Below are 14,764 nucleotides of genomic sequence, written 5' to 3'. Positions count from 1 at the left end.
ATATTAAAAATAAAATGCCACTTACTGACCTCAGATGTTTGGAGTCAGTAAGATTTTGGTTTTGCAAAAATGTCATATCAAATAGATATCGTTCTTTTGAACTTTCAGGGGAAAAAAGGGTTAATGGTCATGGTTTCCACGAAAATATTATAAATATTATAAAAAAATGTTTCTTCAACACCAAATCAGCATATTAGAACTATATTTTTTACACCATAAAAAAGTGTTTGTGTTTTAGTTTTTGAGTGTGTCTGTGTGTGTGTGTGTGTGTGTGTGTGTGTGTGTAACCTAATGCATTTATATAGGTTTGGTGATGTTAAATATTATTTTTTAACTTAAAATCATTTTAATTTTTTTACATTTTTCTCAGTGAATTGGATTATTGGTGATGTTAAATAATATTTTACTTGAATAAAATCAATTAGTTTTATATTTTTTTCAGTGAATTGGATTATTGGTGAAATTAAATATTTTTTAACTTTAAATTCAGTTCATTTTTTATTTTTTTTTACATTTTTGCAGTGAATTGGATTACATGTTTGTTAATGAGTTGTTTATGAAAGTTTGGTAACATTTTAGATTAGGGACACTTATTCACTATTAAATACGATTTTTCCCTCAATAAGTTCCTCATTTGCTGCTCATTAATAGCTAGTAAGGTAGTTGTTAAGTTTAGGTATTGGTAGGATTAGGGATGTAGAATAAGGTCATGTGTCATATGTATGCTAATAAGCAACTAGTTAAGAGACCCTAAAATAAAGTGTTACCGAAAGTTTTTTTTTTTTTTTTTTTAAGTCTTAGCAATAATTTTATTGAATATTAATTGAATTAATCTTAGCAATAATTTTATTGAATATGAATTGTATACAGGTGTACTAAACAAAGCTGCCTACTTATAACTATGTATAAATATGTATGATTTATACAATATAAAATAAAAATCTCTTACTGTGAGGATAGCAGGGGTCGTCGTAAGGACAGGCTGTAGCTCCGTTTCCAGCTCTTTTTGCCCTGCCTGTTCCGGACTCCATCCTCCTGGTCCATCATCTGCTCCAGCAGCGTCTGGTCATCAGCGTTTAGAGGAGCCACTGAGATGTCCCGCACCGCTCGGAACTCACCGCAGTTATTCAAGTGCTCATTCTCAAGACGGAAGAAGTTCCACACGAAACGTCTACAGGGAGAAAACAATTCAAATGATTAGGAGAGAATGTTTTACAACAAGGTTTCCAAAAATGGCTTTGTGAGGAAACTGGAGGGGGTTTGTGAGTTCATGAAAAACTAGTAATGAATTAAATCAGAAAATTGTAAAATAAAATAAAATAAATAATAATTAAAAAAATATTTCTTTACCTGCAAGTCATGTGACCATTAACCAACAATAGAGAACCAAGAATGTGAATGTGTTACTTCAAGTGAATATTTTAGCTTAAAGGAATTCAGCTAATGAAAATTTGGAGAATCCCTGTTTTACACAATCATCTCACCTAAACACTTCCAGAGGAGCTAAAATGGTAACCACAATGTCCTCAATGGAAGGAATGGCAGTCATGGAAGTCAGAGAGATCTGCAGTGTCCAGGCGAAGCGCAGGATCACATCTTCTATAATGGCACAGTAGTAGTAGGCCTAAAAGGAAGAGAAAGTGACATCATGAGAACTGGTGGTAACAGATAAATATCCCTGTTGAAAATGAAAACATCTTAAACCATCCTAAGCTGGTCTGCTGGGCTCCAACTGGTTTTGGTCACCAACTAAGCCATCTTAAGAGCAGCAAACCAATTGATTAGCAGGATTATTTTGTTTTGCTCCCCAGAAGGTTTGAATCTACAACATTGTGCTCACCAGAGCAGATTTTTGACCATTATGCAACACATTTTACTATATGTTTCATATGGTGCATTAAGATGATTTTTTATTTTCTGCCATATCTTACTTTATGTGGGTAAACAATCTCCTCTCTCAGGAAGGTATTCTCGCCTGCATGGCGGTCGAAAAGACCCCAGTCCATCTTTAGGTCCCAGATCAGTGTGTAGAGTGAACTGACAACTGAAGACAGGATCAGCATGTAGAAAAACACCTCAGCATCCACGTGTTTCTGATCTGAAACAGAGGAAGTGAATTTGATATTACCAATATGTCCACTAGAGGGAGACTGTTTACCATCCATCCATCTTCACTTCAATCGGTTGGATTCCAGACACTACATATTTAGTTTTTGTTTGAGACCAGTGTTATTCATTCAGGCCACTAAAAGGTCATTCAATGTCAAATGACCATATAATATAATAATGTGTTTATATTATTAAAAACAATGATTAAAATGCTTTAACACCTTTAAAGTTACAAGAAAAATAAAAAAATAAATATATATATATTTTTTATATAAACTAAAATCTAGTGAACAGTTAGCCTGTACTATTTTTACTCTTTGTTGCATATGCACATAAAAATGCAAAAAAGTTTATTTTATATTAGAATGATTTCTGAAGGATCATGTGACACTGAAGACTGGAGTCATGAAGCCTTGCCATTACAGGAATAAATTACATTTAAAATATATTAAAATAGAAAACAATTATTTTAAAATGCTTTAATTTTTGATCAGATATGTGTGACAATATATATTGTGGGGACAGTATATTTTGGATCATATAAATTAAACCTTGGTGAGCATAAAATACTTTTAAAAACATTTTTTAAAAAAATCTTACGAACCTTCTGAACAACAGTGTATATCCAGCTATTTTTACATTACTCTTTCACAAAATGAATACATTACATATAGTTCTTAATATTCTAACTCATTCCTTATTCTCATTTATAACAAGTATATAAAAAGAACTACATGTTATTTGATCAGCAGCTATTTTTCTGCAACAAGACCAATATTACCAATAATACATCCCTTATACATAAATAACCCTGAAGTAGCTGCGTATAATCTGTTGAAAGGCAGAGGATAAAAGCTGTATGGGAAAAGAAATTAGCAGCTAGTATTGATGATGAGGCATGGGAGAACATATGGAACCATGCCAAAAGATATCTATTTTGCAAAAGGGCAATACAATACAAAAACAGAGTAAGCAGAGCTGAAATATAAGAGTAAGAGGCATCCTGCAGTACAATATTAGAGCATCAGCTTAAGGTAATAGGGGGCGAGACATTTATCAGATAGTGGAACAGTGCAGGTCTCAGGTCAGTGAATGGTTAAATCTCTTAGGCCTCAGACAGCAGACAGGGCTGAATCTGGAACAGGCCCATCAGTCTTAATAAAGCCTTTCACACGCTGCCATCCAGGCGCCAGGAAACCGGCGGAGGACATTTTTAGCCTGAACACATAATAGCCCTGTCCATCCTATTTCAGCCCTGATCTACGAGTGCCCATGTTGAATATGGTGTCCTGAGATTACCCGAAAATCCAGATGTTCACCCTATAAGACCCTTTAAGAGTGCAATGCTAGTCTAATCTCTTCACACAGGACAGAGGCAATCTGGAGAAGCTTGGGCTGATATTCAGTCTTTTGTTTCACACTTTATAATGCAAGATATTTCTATACTTAATACACATGACAGAGCATTATTATTGCACTCTCACAAAACCTTTTGCTCAACCTTACCAAAACTGGATCACCTACAAAAACTAAGACATTTACCTATAGAAGTCTTAAAGGTACAGGAGCAAAAATAGCTTGAGTCAGAGAAAGAGGCTGCAAAATGGTCATGAAACACTAAAAAACATTTTTAGGGTGCATGAAACCTTGACTAATATTTTTTGTCAAATAAAATACTATGAACTAAACTTTGTTGATTATCTATACCAGTAGTCCACCAGTCAGTAGTCAGTTATATATATATTCATTCATTCAGCAATGATACATTAAATTGATCAAAACTGCAAAGACTTGTGACAAAAAGTTTTGTTTCTGAAAAAAAAAGGATGGTTGCCCCTACAAAAATATTAATCAGCACAACAGTTTTAATGAATATTCGAATAGAAAGGTTAAAGGTTAAGGTTTAAACTGCAACGTTTCACATGGTGTTACTGTATTTATACAGTATTTTTTCACATGATTTTCACTGTATTTTCGATCAAATAAATGCAGCCATTGTGAGCATAAAAGACTCTTACCAACTCCTAATTTTTTAACAGTAATGTTCATGAATGTATTTGGCCCACTATATTTTTCCTTTCAATAAGAAAAATGGATATACGTATATCAGATGGATATGCAAATTTTGAGCTCAACAGCATTCACCAGTTAGGCCAATAAACAGAAGTGTTAGTTCCTTATTATATCCTTATCCTTATATTCCTCCTTTGGGTTAATCTCAATAATACAATGGCAGATTTATGTAAACATGAACTACGATGACCCAAACCCATTTCCCAGAGGACCACAAATCACTCTCAACATCCCTCTGAGTGCTCGGACACAGAAGAAATGGTTTTCATCCTTTCAACACTGACAGCTTTTAGGTGTCTTCAGTAATAGAGTACAGAACGGGGAATAGAATGTGTCAATCTCTGCACCTGACCACACGATGGCTACATGACAAAAGAAAACTAAAAATAAACGAATGAATAGAATAAAAAGAGCATCATTGAATTTAAAGCCCAGGTATGGAAAAAAAAAAATCCAAACCAATACTGGCCATGTATGTTCACTGATTAATCTGTACTAACCTGTAATATTTATGCACATGCTGGGGGTTAATACAGTGAAGTTTAAAATCAAGCTGTGATATGTGAATACATAGTCAATCATGCTGCACTCTCCATCTGGACCTTATGTATTCCTGGGTACATGTGGTCCGCATGAAACAGTTTAAACCTGTCTAATGAAGCCATCAGTGCAGGTAAACACTTGTTCATGTACAAATCTCTATAACTCTCCTCTAAAATGCTTGTTTTGATCAAAGAACCAGGTCTGATACAGAGTGAGAGAGAAAAAAAATCCAATCATATTTCAGTGCTTCAGAGCTTCATCATTATTCTAGCAATACACTCACAATGTTCTGTCTCGCCACAGACAGGCAATTACAGCTCAACCTCCTCTGGATAGTCCATTTTCATTCATTTCCTCTTTTCTTTTTCACTGTCTCTCTTCATATTTTCTCTGCCCTTTAATCGTTTCTTAGTGTTCACATAGCATCTTCTGTTTGCATTTTGCTCTGTCTTGTTGGATGTCATTGAGTTCTTCAGCTGAGCTTAAGCGCAGATCGACATTTCTCATTAAAGTTTATATGAAATATTTGATGATTTTGACTCTCTACCATTTCTATAATCACTTCTAAAATGAAATAGAGCACTAAATATAAAAGCAGGGTTATTGACAGTTAAGAACCAATGCACTTAACAATGCAAAACTTGTAGTCATAATGCCAGGGTGCAGGGTGAGTAACACATTAAACTTCAATAATTAAAGTTCACAAAGAGTTACAAATCACTGGGACTGAACCTACAACCTTTAGGTTGCAAATCTAGATTTGAACCATTAGGCCACTCGACACATGGGGAAACAGTAATGCTTTTCATCTCTACCACTGATCTCAATCTCACACACCTGTTGGGCTCATGATTCTGTTAATTTAAACATTACTTATGCTCAGACATGTTGCATTCCTTTGGGATAAGTTTGCATGAAAACTAAAATAAATGTAATTTATCTGGGCAGCTTACTAGAGTGAACATCAGCTTGAATCAGGGCACAAATGATGGAGGTGATTTCTGATGCATTCATATATTAATTAAACAGGCTCTCTGCCAGGAACATCTCGAGCAGATCCGAATGAATGCATCAAACGTGTGGCAAGGTTGCCACGTTGGGTTAAATGTAGCCTCTTTTAGTCATATGAAGCAGATGCTCTGGGCTGCGGTCCAGACTTCATCTATATCACTGATAGAGAGATGTTTCTAATACACACTGAAGTCTAGAGCAAAATGCACCCATGCTTGATATTTAAACACTGACATTTAAGGGAAATAACCAGAAACGACCATGTGTGCATATAAATGAAATGGATGAAACAGCTTAGCCGAGTGCTTTGAGATTGATTTGGGCTGATGTTGTCTTTCTGAAGAGATACGGGAAGGCATGGAGGCTGACTGTTTGATAAGAGAGAGTGAGACAGACAGAGAAAGACATGTTTGAGCAGCAGTCTTCGCACTACAGATGGATTTCAGTGGCACAATAATCAGACGGTAATTAGACGTGGGTTATGTCTGGAATCTTAATGGCATGCTTTTAAACTCTTTAAGAGTTCATATGAGCCGAACGTAGGATAATTACTGTGATCGAATGCATAATGTGGTGTTTGGAGACCAATGAGTTTTTATAAAGCAGGCGGCTCTTTTTTAAATGCATAAATGTAATTCCAACCAGTTTCCTATAGAGTTCTTATTAGGTTATAAAAAAAATGTCCCAGTCTTTGTGTAATTAATCTCCAACATAAAACTTAGATGCTTGCTTTTTATGTTTGCTATATAAACCAAGTCTCTAACAGACAAGGACAGGCTCAGGGTAATTTTTTCTTTTTCTGCTTTTCTCAAAACATGCTTTTGTTGCCCATTCATCTGTATATGTAGGCAAACAATGGCACCCAGGTGCTCTCTTTGTACAGAACATTTTACATCAATCAGTGCAAGATTATAACAGCAATTTCCACAGAACAGTAAAACAACAAATTCATTATATCAGTGCAAACAAGCTTTAACCAGTTTCCATCAAGATTAAACTTTTAGATCTTCTTTAATCTTGAAGAATCTTGTTGAATAAAGTCTTTATTTTTGTTTTCTTTGTGCACAAAAAGAATTCTCGTAGCTTTATAAAATTGAGGTTGAACCACGGATGTCACATGGAATATTTTAACGATGTCCTTACTACCTTTCTGGGACTTAATTTGTCTTCCAAAGATGAACGAATGTCTTACAGCAGGGCTGTCCAAACTCGGTCCTGCAGAGTTTAGCTCCAACTTGCCTCAACACACCTGCATTGAAGCTTCTAGTTTGCCTAATAAGAGCTTGATTAGCTACTTCATGTGTGTTTAATTAGGGTTGGAGCTAAACTCTGCAGGACACCAGCCTCCAGGACCCCTGTCTTACAGGTTTGGAATGGCATAAGGGTGAGTAATTAATGACAGAATTGTTCATTTTTTGGGTGAACTATACCTTTAAACTACATTGACCAAACTTGGCACAGACTGTTCATACTGTTGTTTGTCAAGCTGATTATAACAATTGTAACATGCTTTGATAAGTGAATTAAATTGTTACATGATTACGTAATATTTGCAATTAATTGCAGTTTGTTTGTTTTTACCTTTATGAGTTCTGTAGAGGGCTGCAAATGTGACCACAAAGAAGGTGGTGGAGTATTTCCCAGCATTCACCAGGTGAGGGAAGGCCCTCCTGGTGTCACGGTAACGTCGCAGACACTGAACAAACCGCAGCCAGGCAGGCAGACAGTGAATGATGGCCCGAACTCCATAAGAATAGCTGTTACACCTTTCATCACCTTATGTAGGAGGAGACAATTATGAATGCACATTGATATTTCCAAGACTGTACTCTCAATATTGTAGTAATGTTAAAGCATATACAAACATAAAATCATAATTTCTATATGCATTTCTACAAATTAAATTATGATTATAAAATTGCAAAAAGAACTTAATTAGGATTTTGTCTTGAAATCTTATGCATTTAGTTTTGATAAACTGAAATATATTTACATATATACTTTACAAAAATATGCAAATACGGAATTTCCAAATTTGGTCAAAATTGCAAGAAAGCCAGAAAATGTGTTTGTGAAATTTACAACTGTCACAAAGATATATTATCAATTACATTGAAATTATATAATATTACTTATACTACTAATAATACATTAATACAAAATATTTAATGATAATAGTAATAATAATATTAAAAAATATATAAAAAATAAAAGTACAAAGTTCATTAAGAAAAAAATTAAGATACCATTTTCCAAATAATTTGGGCCTATTCATCATATTTGGAAGTAAAAATCTGTACTACTACTTGACCAGACCGTACTGTTGCTCACATTCTGTTACTCTCTCTTAGCCTTGCTCACTCACTTTCCCTCCTCTTCTTTCTCAGTATTTTCCTATATTTCTGAGCTGGTGTGACACATTTCTGCACCATTAGACAGCCGCTGATGCGCTGAATTTCCTGGTCCATTTCACATGATAAACTCCATTGAACCTGAAAAACTCCTGTCTATGTTGACACTGTCAGTACAATCTTAATTCATGTGCAAGAGCAACTAATCATAACCAGTCATTCATCTACCATTACATCTAATGCTGAAATTAGGATGGTTCAACATGAATGGCTCATTCAGTCAAAACTTGAATCAGCATCAGCACAATACAGGATGGCTACATGCTGAATCAATTACCATATGTGGAGGGCAGTAAGCCGCTACGATCTGCCCACTGCAGCTCCATGCTGTAGTAACAGACCAGATACTCCAGATCCGACAGCACAATGACCAGAGAATTGAGTTGATCTGCCAGCCAGAAGTCTGCAAACTCCACACGGTGGAACGGGGCAGTGAACACACGGAACTACAAACACAGAAAATATGAAGTTTAAATATTTACACTGTATACAGTGCTTAAGGTAATCATTGAGGACAATAATAAACAAGAGAAATCACCACAAGTGCTTTTCTCTCTTAAAATGAGGTTATGTACAGTGCCCTCCATAAGTATTGGAACAGTAAAGACAAAATTGCTCTGTTGGCTGTGGAGTCAAGACATTTGCAAATATGATTAAAAGACGAATATGAGACAAAACTACAGAATGTCACATTTTATTATTAGCCGTTTCAACACATTCTGAATTCCAAATTTCCAAATTCATTCTGCTACTGTCATCATATATCTGTCATCAGTAAAGTTGAGAGGGCCTGTTCCAGAGACATGCCCATGCCACGACACCACCTCCACCATGCTTTACAGATGAGGCTGTATGCTTGGGATCATTTGCAGTTCCCTTTTTTTCTTCACATTTTTGCTTCCCCATCACTTAGATAAAGGTTCATCTTTGTCTCATCGGTCCATAAACACAGTTCCAAAACTCTTCTGGCTCATCTTTGTGCTTTTTTTGCAAACTCTAATCTTGCCTTTCTATTTTTGGTGCTGGTCAGAGGTTTGCATCTTGCTGTGTAGCATCTGTAATTCTGTGTCAAAGTCTCCTGAGGACAGTAAATTGTCAGAGCATCACCCCAGCTTTCTGGAAATTGTTGGTGATTTTACAGACACGTCTTTTAGGGTTCATTTTCACAGCTTTTATGATTTGTCTGTCATCAACTACTGTTGTTTTCTCAGCCGATCAGGTCGTTGTTGGTTGCTGGTGTCGCTGGTGGTTTCCAAACTCTTGATTTCTCCATGCCCTTTGTTTTTGCTAGAGCTCTAACTGACTTCCTCTTTTCTTTTAGCATCCAAATTGCTTGCTTTTCTCTCAAAGTCAGCTCCCTCGTCTTCATCCTGGTTTGTGTGTCATCATCGAATGCAAGATTCAGAATGCAGAAGTAATGGATATAACTGATACGACACATTCCCTGCTTTTAATATCTGAAGAATTAATGCAACAGGAGACAGCTGATCACTTAGAAAGACCTGAGAGGCAACTGTTCCAATACTTATGCTCACATCAGATAGAGGGATGACACTCTAAAAGTGCTGAACTTCTTAGCTGGTAAAACATCTATGTGTTGAATCGCCCAATAATAAAATGTGACATTCTGTAGTTTTGTCTCATATTAATCTTTTAATCATATTTGTAAACGTCTTGACTCCACAGCCAACAGAGCAATTTTGTTTTTACTGTTCCAATATTTTTGGAGGGCACTGTATAACAGCTCATCCCTGACTGAACTCTATGAGACAGCGAGCGGAAATCTTAATGAGAACTCAGCTGGCTGAAAGCAAATCAATGGGGTTTTTATTGGCTGATCATCTGCAATATCATCAGCTCATTAACCTCACCAATAAACCAGCTTTAACTGTGTATAAGTAATGATGATTATTCATTGAAGTATTTTTCCCATGTGTGACTTCAGGGTAAACAGTACCAGCAGCTTTGCCTTCAAATGTAGAAAATATCATTAATAATTGAAAAACTAAAAGGTTGAAAAATAAAAAAATGATAGTAAACTAATATGGGTTTACTAATCAAAAATAAAAACAAGTATTAACTTTTTATATGCATGCGCACTGAAATTTGAACAATTACAAAATAAGAGCTGTAAATAAATAAAAAATACACAATTAGACTAATCAAAGAAATTAAATAATGTGGAAAAAATAAATACGTTTAATAAATAAATAAATACACAATAACATATATTATATATATATAATGTAATATATATAAATAAAATTATATAGAAAAATTTAATTAAAATAAAAAATGACAACAAAAACAGTTAAATAAGTGATGTGAAGAAAAATAAACAATATATTTATAATAAATAAATAAATTAAATAATATATAATAAAAATATTATATACTATACATACAGGCTACATGCTAATTTAGGCGAGTTACCTTTGATGCCCTTGAGTCACATTGTTTTTTTTTTCTTTTTTCCACATATATTTCTGTGACTCAATCACACTACCCTATGAAATGAAATTTTACCTCTCTCAGCCTTCAGGCCACTGCTGACATTTCCCAGCGACACAGTTTTGCACTACACCGATCTATGCCATCATACTCTTGAGTCTCAAATGCCAGTGGAAATCGATTTCTCCTCACACAAACCCTGATATAGTTATTTTTACCTGATGAAACTGCTTTTAAACATACATGGATGTGAGGTACATTTCAAGGTTACAGCTGCATGTGCGATGCACAGCTTGAGTGTGACAGCTCGTTTGAGCTCAGGGAGGAAAGCCACCCACTGTTTGGCCATCAGTACGTGTCGGTTTTAATCTACAGGAAGTGTGTGTGTGTCTGCGTGTGCTCCAAGGAATAAGGCTCCAGTCTAGGTCAATTAGATGTGGGGAGGGCAATGAGACAGAGGCAGGCGGCTACTGATGGCTCCATCCCAATAATGATTGCACAAGCACAGCCTTCACATCCTCAGAGATAGAGCAGCAATCTATATTCCCTCACCTCACTGTCCCGTGCCTCACACAGAGACACACACATAATCACACACATGTATGCACAAAGACCTCACTGAAACACTCTGTACAAACAGTTTGGGGTCAGTAATTTTTTTTTTTTAAAGAAATTAACACTTTTATTCAGCAAGGGTCATTAAATTGGAAAAAAGTGAGAGTAATGAGAGTTTATGATGTAACAAAATACCTATTTTCAAAGAAATGCTGTTATTTAGACCTTTCTATTCATCAAAGAATCTTGAAAATAATGTACTATGGTTTCTGCAAAATAAAAAAATAAGCAGCACAGCTGTTTTCAAGACTGAAAATAATAAGAAATGTTACCGGAGTGCCAAATCAGCATATTAGAATTATTTCTGAAGGACACTGAAGACTGGATTAATGAATGCTGAAAATTCAGCTTTGCCATCTAAGAAATAAATTACACTTTAATTTATATTAAAGTAGAAAACTTATTTTAAATTGTAATAATATTTCACAATATTTACTGTATTTTTTATCGGATAAATGCAGCCTTGGTGAGCATAAGAGAAAAAAAATTATTTAATTATTTGAACAGTAGTATACTGTATATGCACACAGTATCTTTTCACACAGGCCAAGGGGAAACAATTGTTACTACTATAAAACTAATAGAAACAGACAGAGAAAATGAAATGCATAAAGCTGTTTGTGCATTGAAATGAGCCAATTAGCGCTTAGCTAATTTAACTGAATGTGTTCGAAATGTGTTTGAACAGGTGGTTTTGCTATTAGCAGAATAATTCCAGTGAAAATGTTAACATTTTATCGTCTTAAACAAGACAGGATATGATGATTGCAAATGCTGTTTATAACCCACTTTACTTGTAATCTGACACATTTCTACGTTAAACAGGATATTTAATGAGAAGGAACTGGGACTTTTTAAATCCATCTGGAACTGATTGGATCATAAAATATGGGTGTTGCATATCTGCATGGAGCCAATTAACAGCATGCAATAGCCATTGCCGCCTACATTATGTTGGCGTAAAAGGTTTTTCACTTTTTATCATTCATTATTTGTGGCTATAGAGGCTCTATGTTTATAAAATGTAATGGTGTTGTCTCTCACCAGAAGTTTGATGAGCCAGAAACGGGATTTGTAGTAGGCAGTTTTGAAGGGGTTGATAAGGAAGAGCACCATGAAGCCGTAGAGGATGAGGGGGTTCACCTGCATAGGGAGCCAAGTGTAGTCCGCAAACAGACAGGATAGGATACTAAGACACCACAACACCCCCAAAAACCCAGCGATCTACAGTAAGAGAAAGGGGAAAAAAGAGCAAATTGAACATCCAGATGCATTATTATTCTGATTTTCAAAATTTTCCCTTTTTCTTTCCTAATATTTTATCTGTCAGAATACAATGTCCTTATAGCTATACACTAGTTCAAAAGTATAAAAAGAAATTAAAGTTTTATTCAGCAAGGATGCATTAAAAAAAGGTCTACAGGGGCAGTACAGACATTTATAATGTTACAAAAGATTTCTATTTCAAATAAATCCCATTTTTTTTTAGCTTTCTATTCATCAAAGAATCCTGGAAAGAAATATATAAGTTTTAACAAACATATTGAGCAGCACAACAGTTTTCAACATTGATAATAAAGAAATTTGTATTAAGCACCAAAGCAGCATATTAGAAAGATTTCTGAAGGATCGTGTAACGCTGAAGACTGAGTAATTATGCTGAGCAATTATGCTGAAAATTCAGCTTTGCCATCACGGGAATAAATTAAAGTAAAATATATAAAAAATATTATTTTAAATTGTAATATTTTTTCACAATATTACTGTTTTTACAGGATTTTTCATCAAATAAATGGAGCCTTTGTAAACACTAAAGTTTTTATACAGGCTTCCTGTAAAGTTCCCTTCTACATGACATGTCTCACCTCAAACAGATGTTGATGTGAAAGATTGTTTCGGGGGTTCAGCTCAAAGATCAGCACATGATTGACACCCGCCTGCCTCCATCCATACGTGTTAATCCCCAAGAGGAAGAGAAACTGAATCAACAGGAAACCGCCACGGTAGATGCGTACCAGTGGCCAGATGTTCTGATTACGAATGAAAAAAGCACCTGAGAGGGAAGGATCAGTCAAACAGCTGGATTATCAACAAGGCTGTATAAATTACTGTACTGTTATACCATAAATGTGTGGTATATCAGCAGAAATGCTGGAATTTAGACATTATGAAATGTTTGCAACAAGATGCATATGGACTAAGTGTGAAACAAGGTTAAAAACTGTACCAATAAGGACAAAGGCGACAGCCAGGACAATGAAGACTCCACAATACAGCCCCACACGAAAGGTGGTCCAGGCAGGTGCAGGCTGAGGTTGAGAAAAAGCACTTTTAAATCACTGCAGTTCTTATTCTAAAGCTCTAACACCATACAATATTGAGGAACACAAACAAAATGCATCTCAATGTAACTTTTCTATTACAATACACACCTACACTGAATGAAATGGATTTTCATTAGTATTTGCGCATGGGTAATTGTTTATCGTAAAATTGTCTATTTTAAGTCACTGCAGCTTAACTATTCTTATTAAATGTAATGACTGAACCTGAAATGACATGTAGATGACTTCAACTAAAGCAAGCCTGTTCATTTTTTATAGTTATAACGTTATCCAAAGGACAGAGAGACATACTTTCTCTCTATTAAAGGTAAAACAGTATTTTATTCCTGCAGTGTATTGTACATGATGTTCCAAGCACAGGTGTATCTCTCCACCCACGCTGCCTTTTACATTATATAGTTCCTGAGTACTTACACAACTGTTATTGACCTAGAACTAAAAGTACTGCATGAAAAGACACAGCAGATATTTTTCATCAGCTGTTTGGTATTATGTTATTCTTCTGTGGGTTTTGCTTTAGTATTTTGTATTTATCACCAAAAAAAATCATAAAAACAAACTACATGCACTTTATTGAAAGTCACTTTGGTATATAAAATAGCTTTGAGTCTACCAATAATTCATGTTAATTACCACAATTGCTGCATGCATGTATGTGTGTGTGCATGTATTATCAGAGTTTCTTCTCACCTGTGCTGCTCCAAGAGGTGGAACTCTCAGCCTCTTCATGGCCTTCTGACGGTCACCTCCTTCCAGTTCTGTGGTCACCAGAGCCTGGGCACACAAGGGTGAAAGGTCAGACACCATTCTCTAGTTTAGTCATTTCTGCCCTGAATTCCACTTCATTTTAATGTGCTCTAGGGGTTTAGGCATCCTTTATCAGTTACAGCAGCTACTAACGCCAATACAATTAGATCATGATACGAGCAGGAAGTCAGAAGTCCAAACGTGGAGCCAGGCAGTCTACCTCGGTCTCAGAGATGAGCTGTGTGATCTTCTTACAGGTGTAGAATGGAGCCACCTCCACGTGAGCCACACGCCAATCAGCTCCACGCTGTGTGTCCAGAATCTTGTCATGTTTCTTTAGAATCTTACGGAATCCAGTGAAGTTCAGATTCTGTATGTGATTAGGGTAAATCAGTATATGAAATTAAGATGTGAACACACTTTTCTACACATCTAAAACAAGAAAGAGTTATTCTCGAG

At 35.5% G+C, this 14,764-nt stretch overlaps 1 protein-coding gene across 1 annotated transcript in view; it reads right to left on the bottom strand.

Annotated features, from left to right (window-relative positions):
• The window catches only part of LOC306849249 (xenotropic and polytropic retrovirus receptor 1 homolog), an 85,826-nt gene that overhangs the window by 3,231 nt on the left and 67,831 nt on the right, over positions 1-14,764 (bottom strand). Inside the window, exons 5-14 of the mRNA XM_079384143.1 lie at positions 14,526-14,675; positions 14,249-14,332; positions 13,441-13,522; positions 13,079-13,266; positions 12,258-12,437; positions 8,425-8,593; positions 7,318-7,512; positions 1,932-2,098; positions 1,485-1,624; positions 950-1,171 (exon numbers count right to left, since the gene is read on the bottom strand). Coding sequence (XP_079240269.1) covers positions 950-1,171; positions 1,485-1,624; positions 1,932-2,098; positions 7,318-7,512; positions 8,425-8,593; positions 12,258-12,437; positions 13,079-13,266; positions 13,441-13,522; positions 14,249-14,332; positions 14,526-14,675 — 1,577 coding nt within the window. The remainder of the gene's footprint in view (positions 1-949; positions 1,172-1,484; positions 1,625-1,931; positions 2,099-7,317; positions 7,513-8,424; positions 8,594-12,257; positions 12,438-13,078; positions 13,267-13,440; positions 13,523-14,248; positions 14,333-14,525; positions 14,676-14,764) is intronic.

Source organism: Barbus barbus, assembly GCF_936440315.1.
Source record: "Barbus barbus genome assembly, chromosome: 29".
In the NCBI taxonomy this organism is placed as follows: Eukaryota; Metazoa; Chordata; class Actinopteri; order Cypriniformes; family Cyprinidae; genus Barbus; species Barbus barbus.
This window is presented reverse-complemented; position numbering and strand designations above follow the sequence as displayed.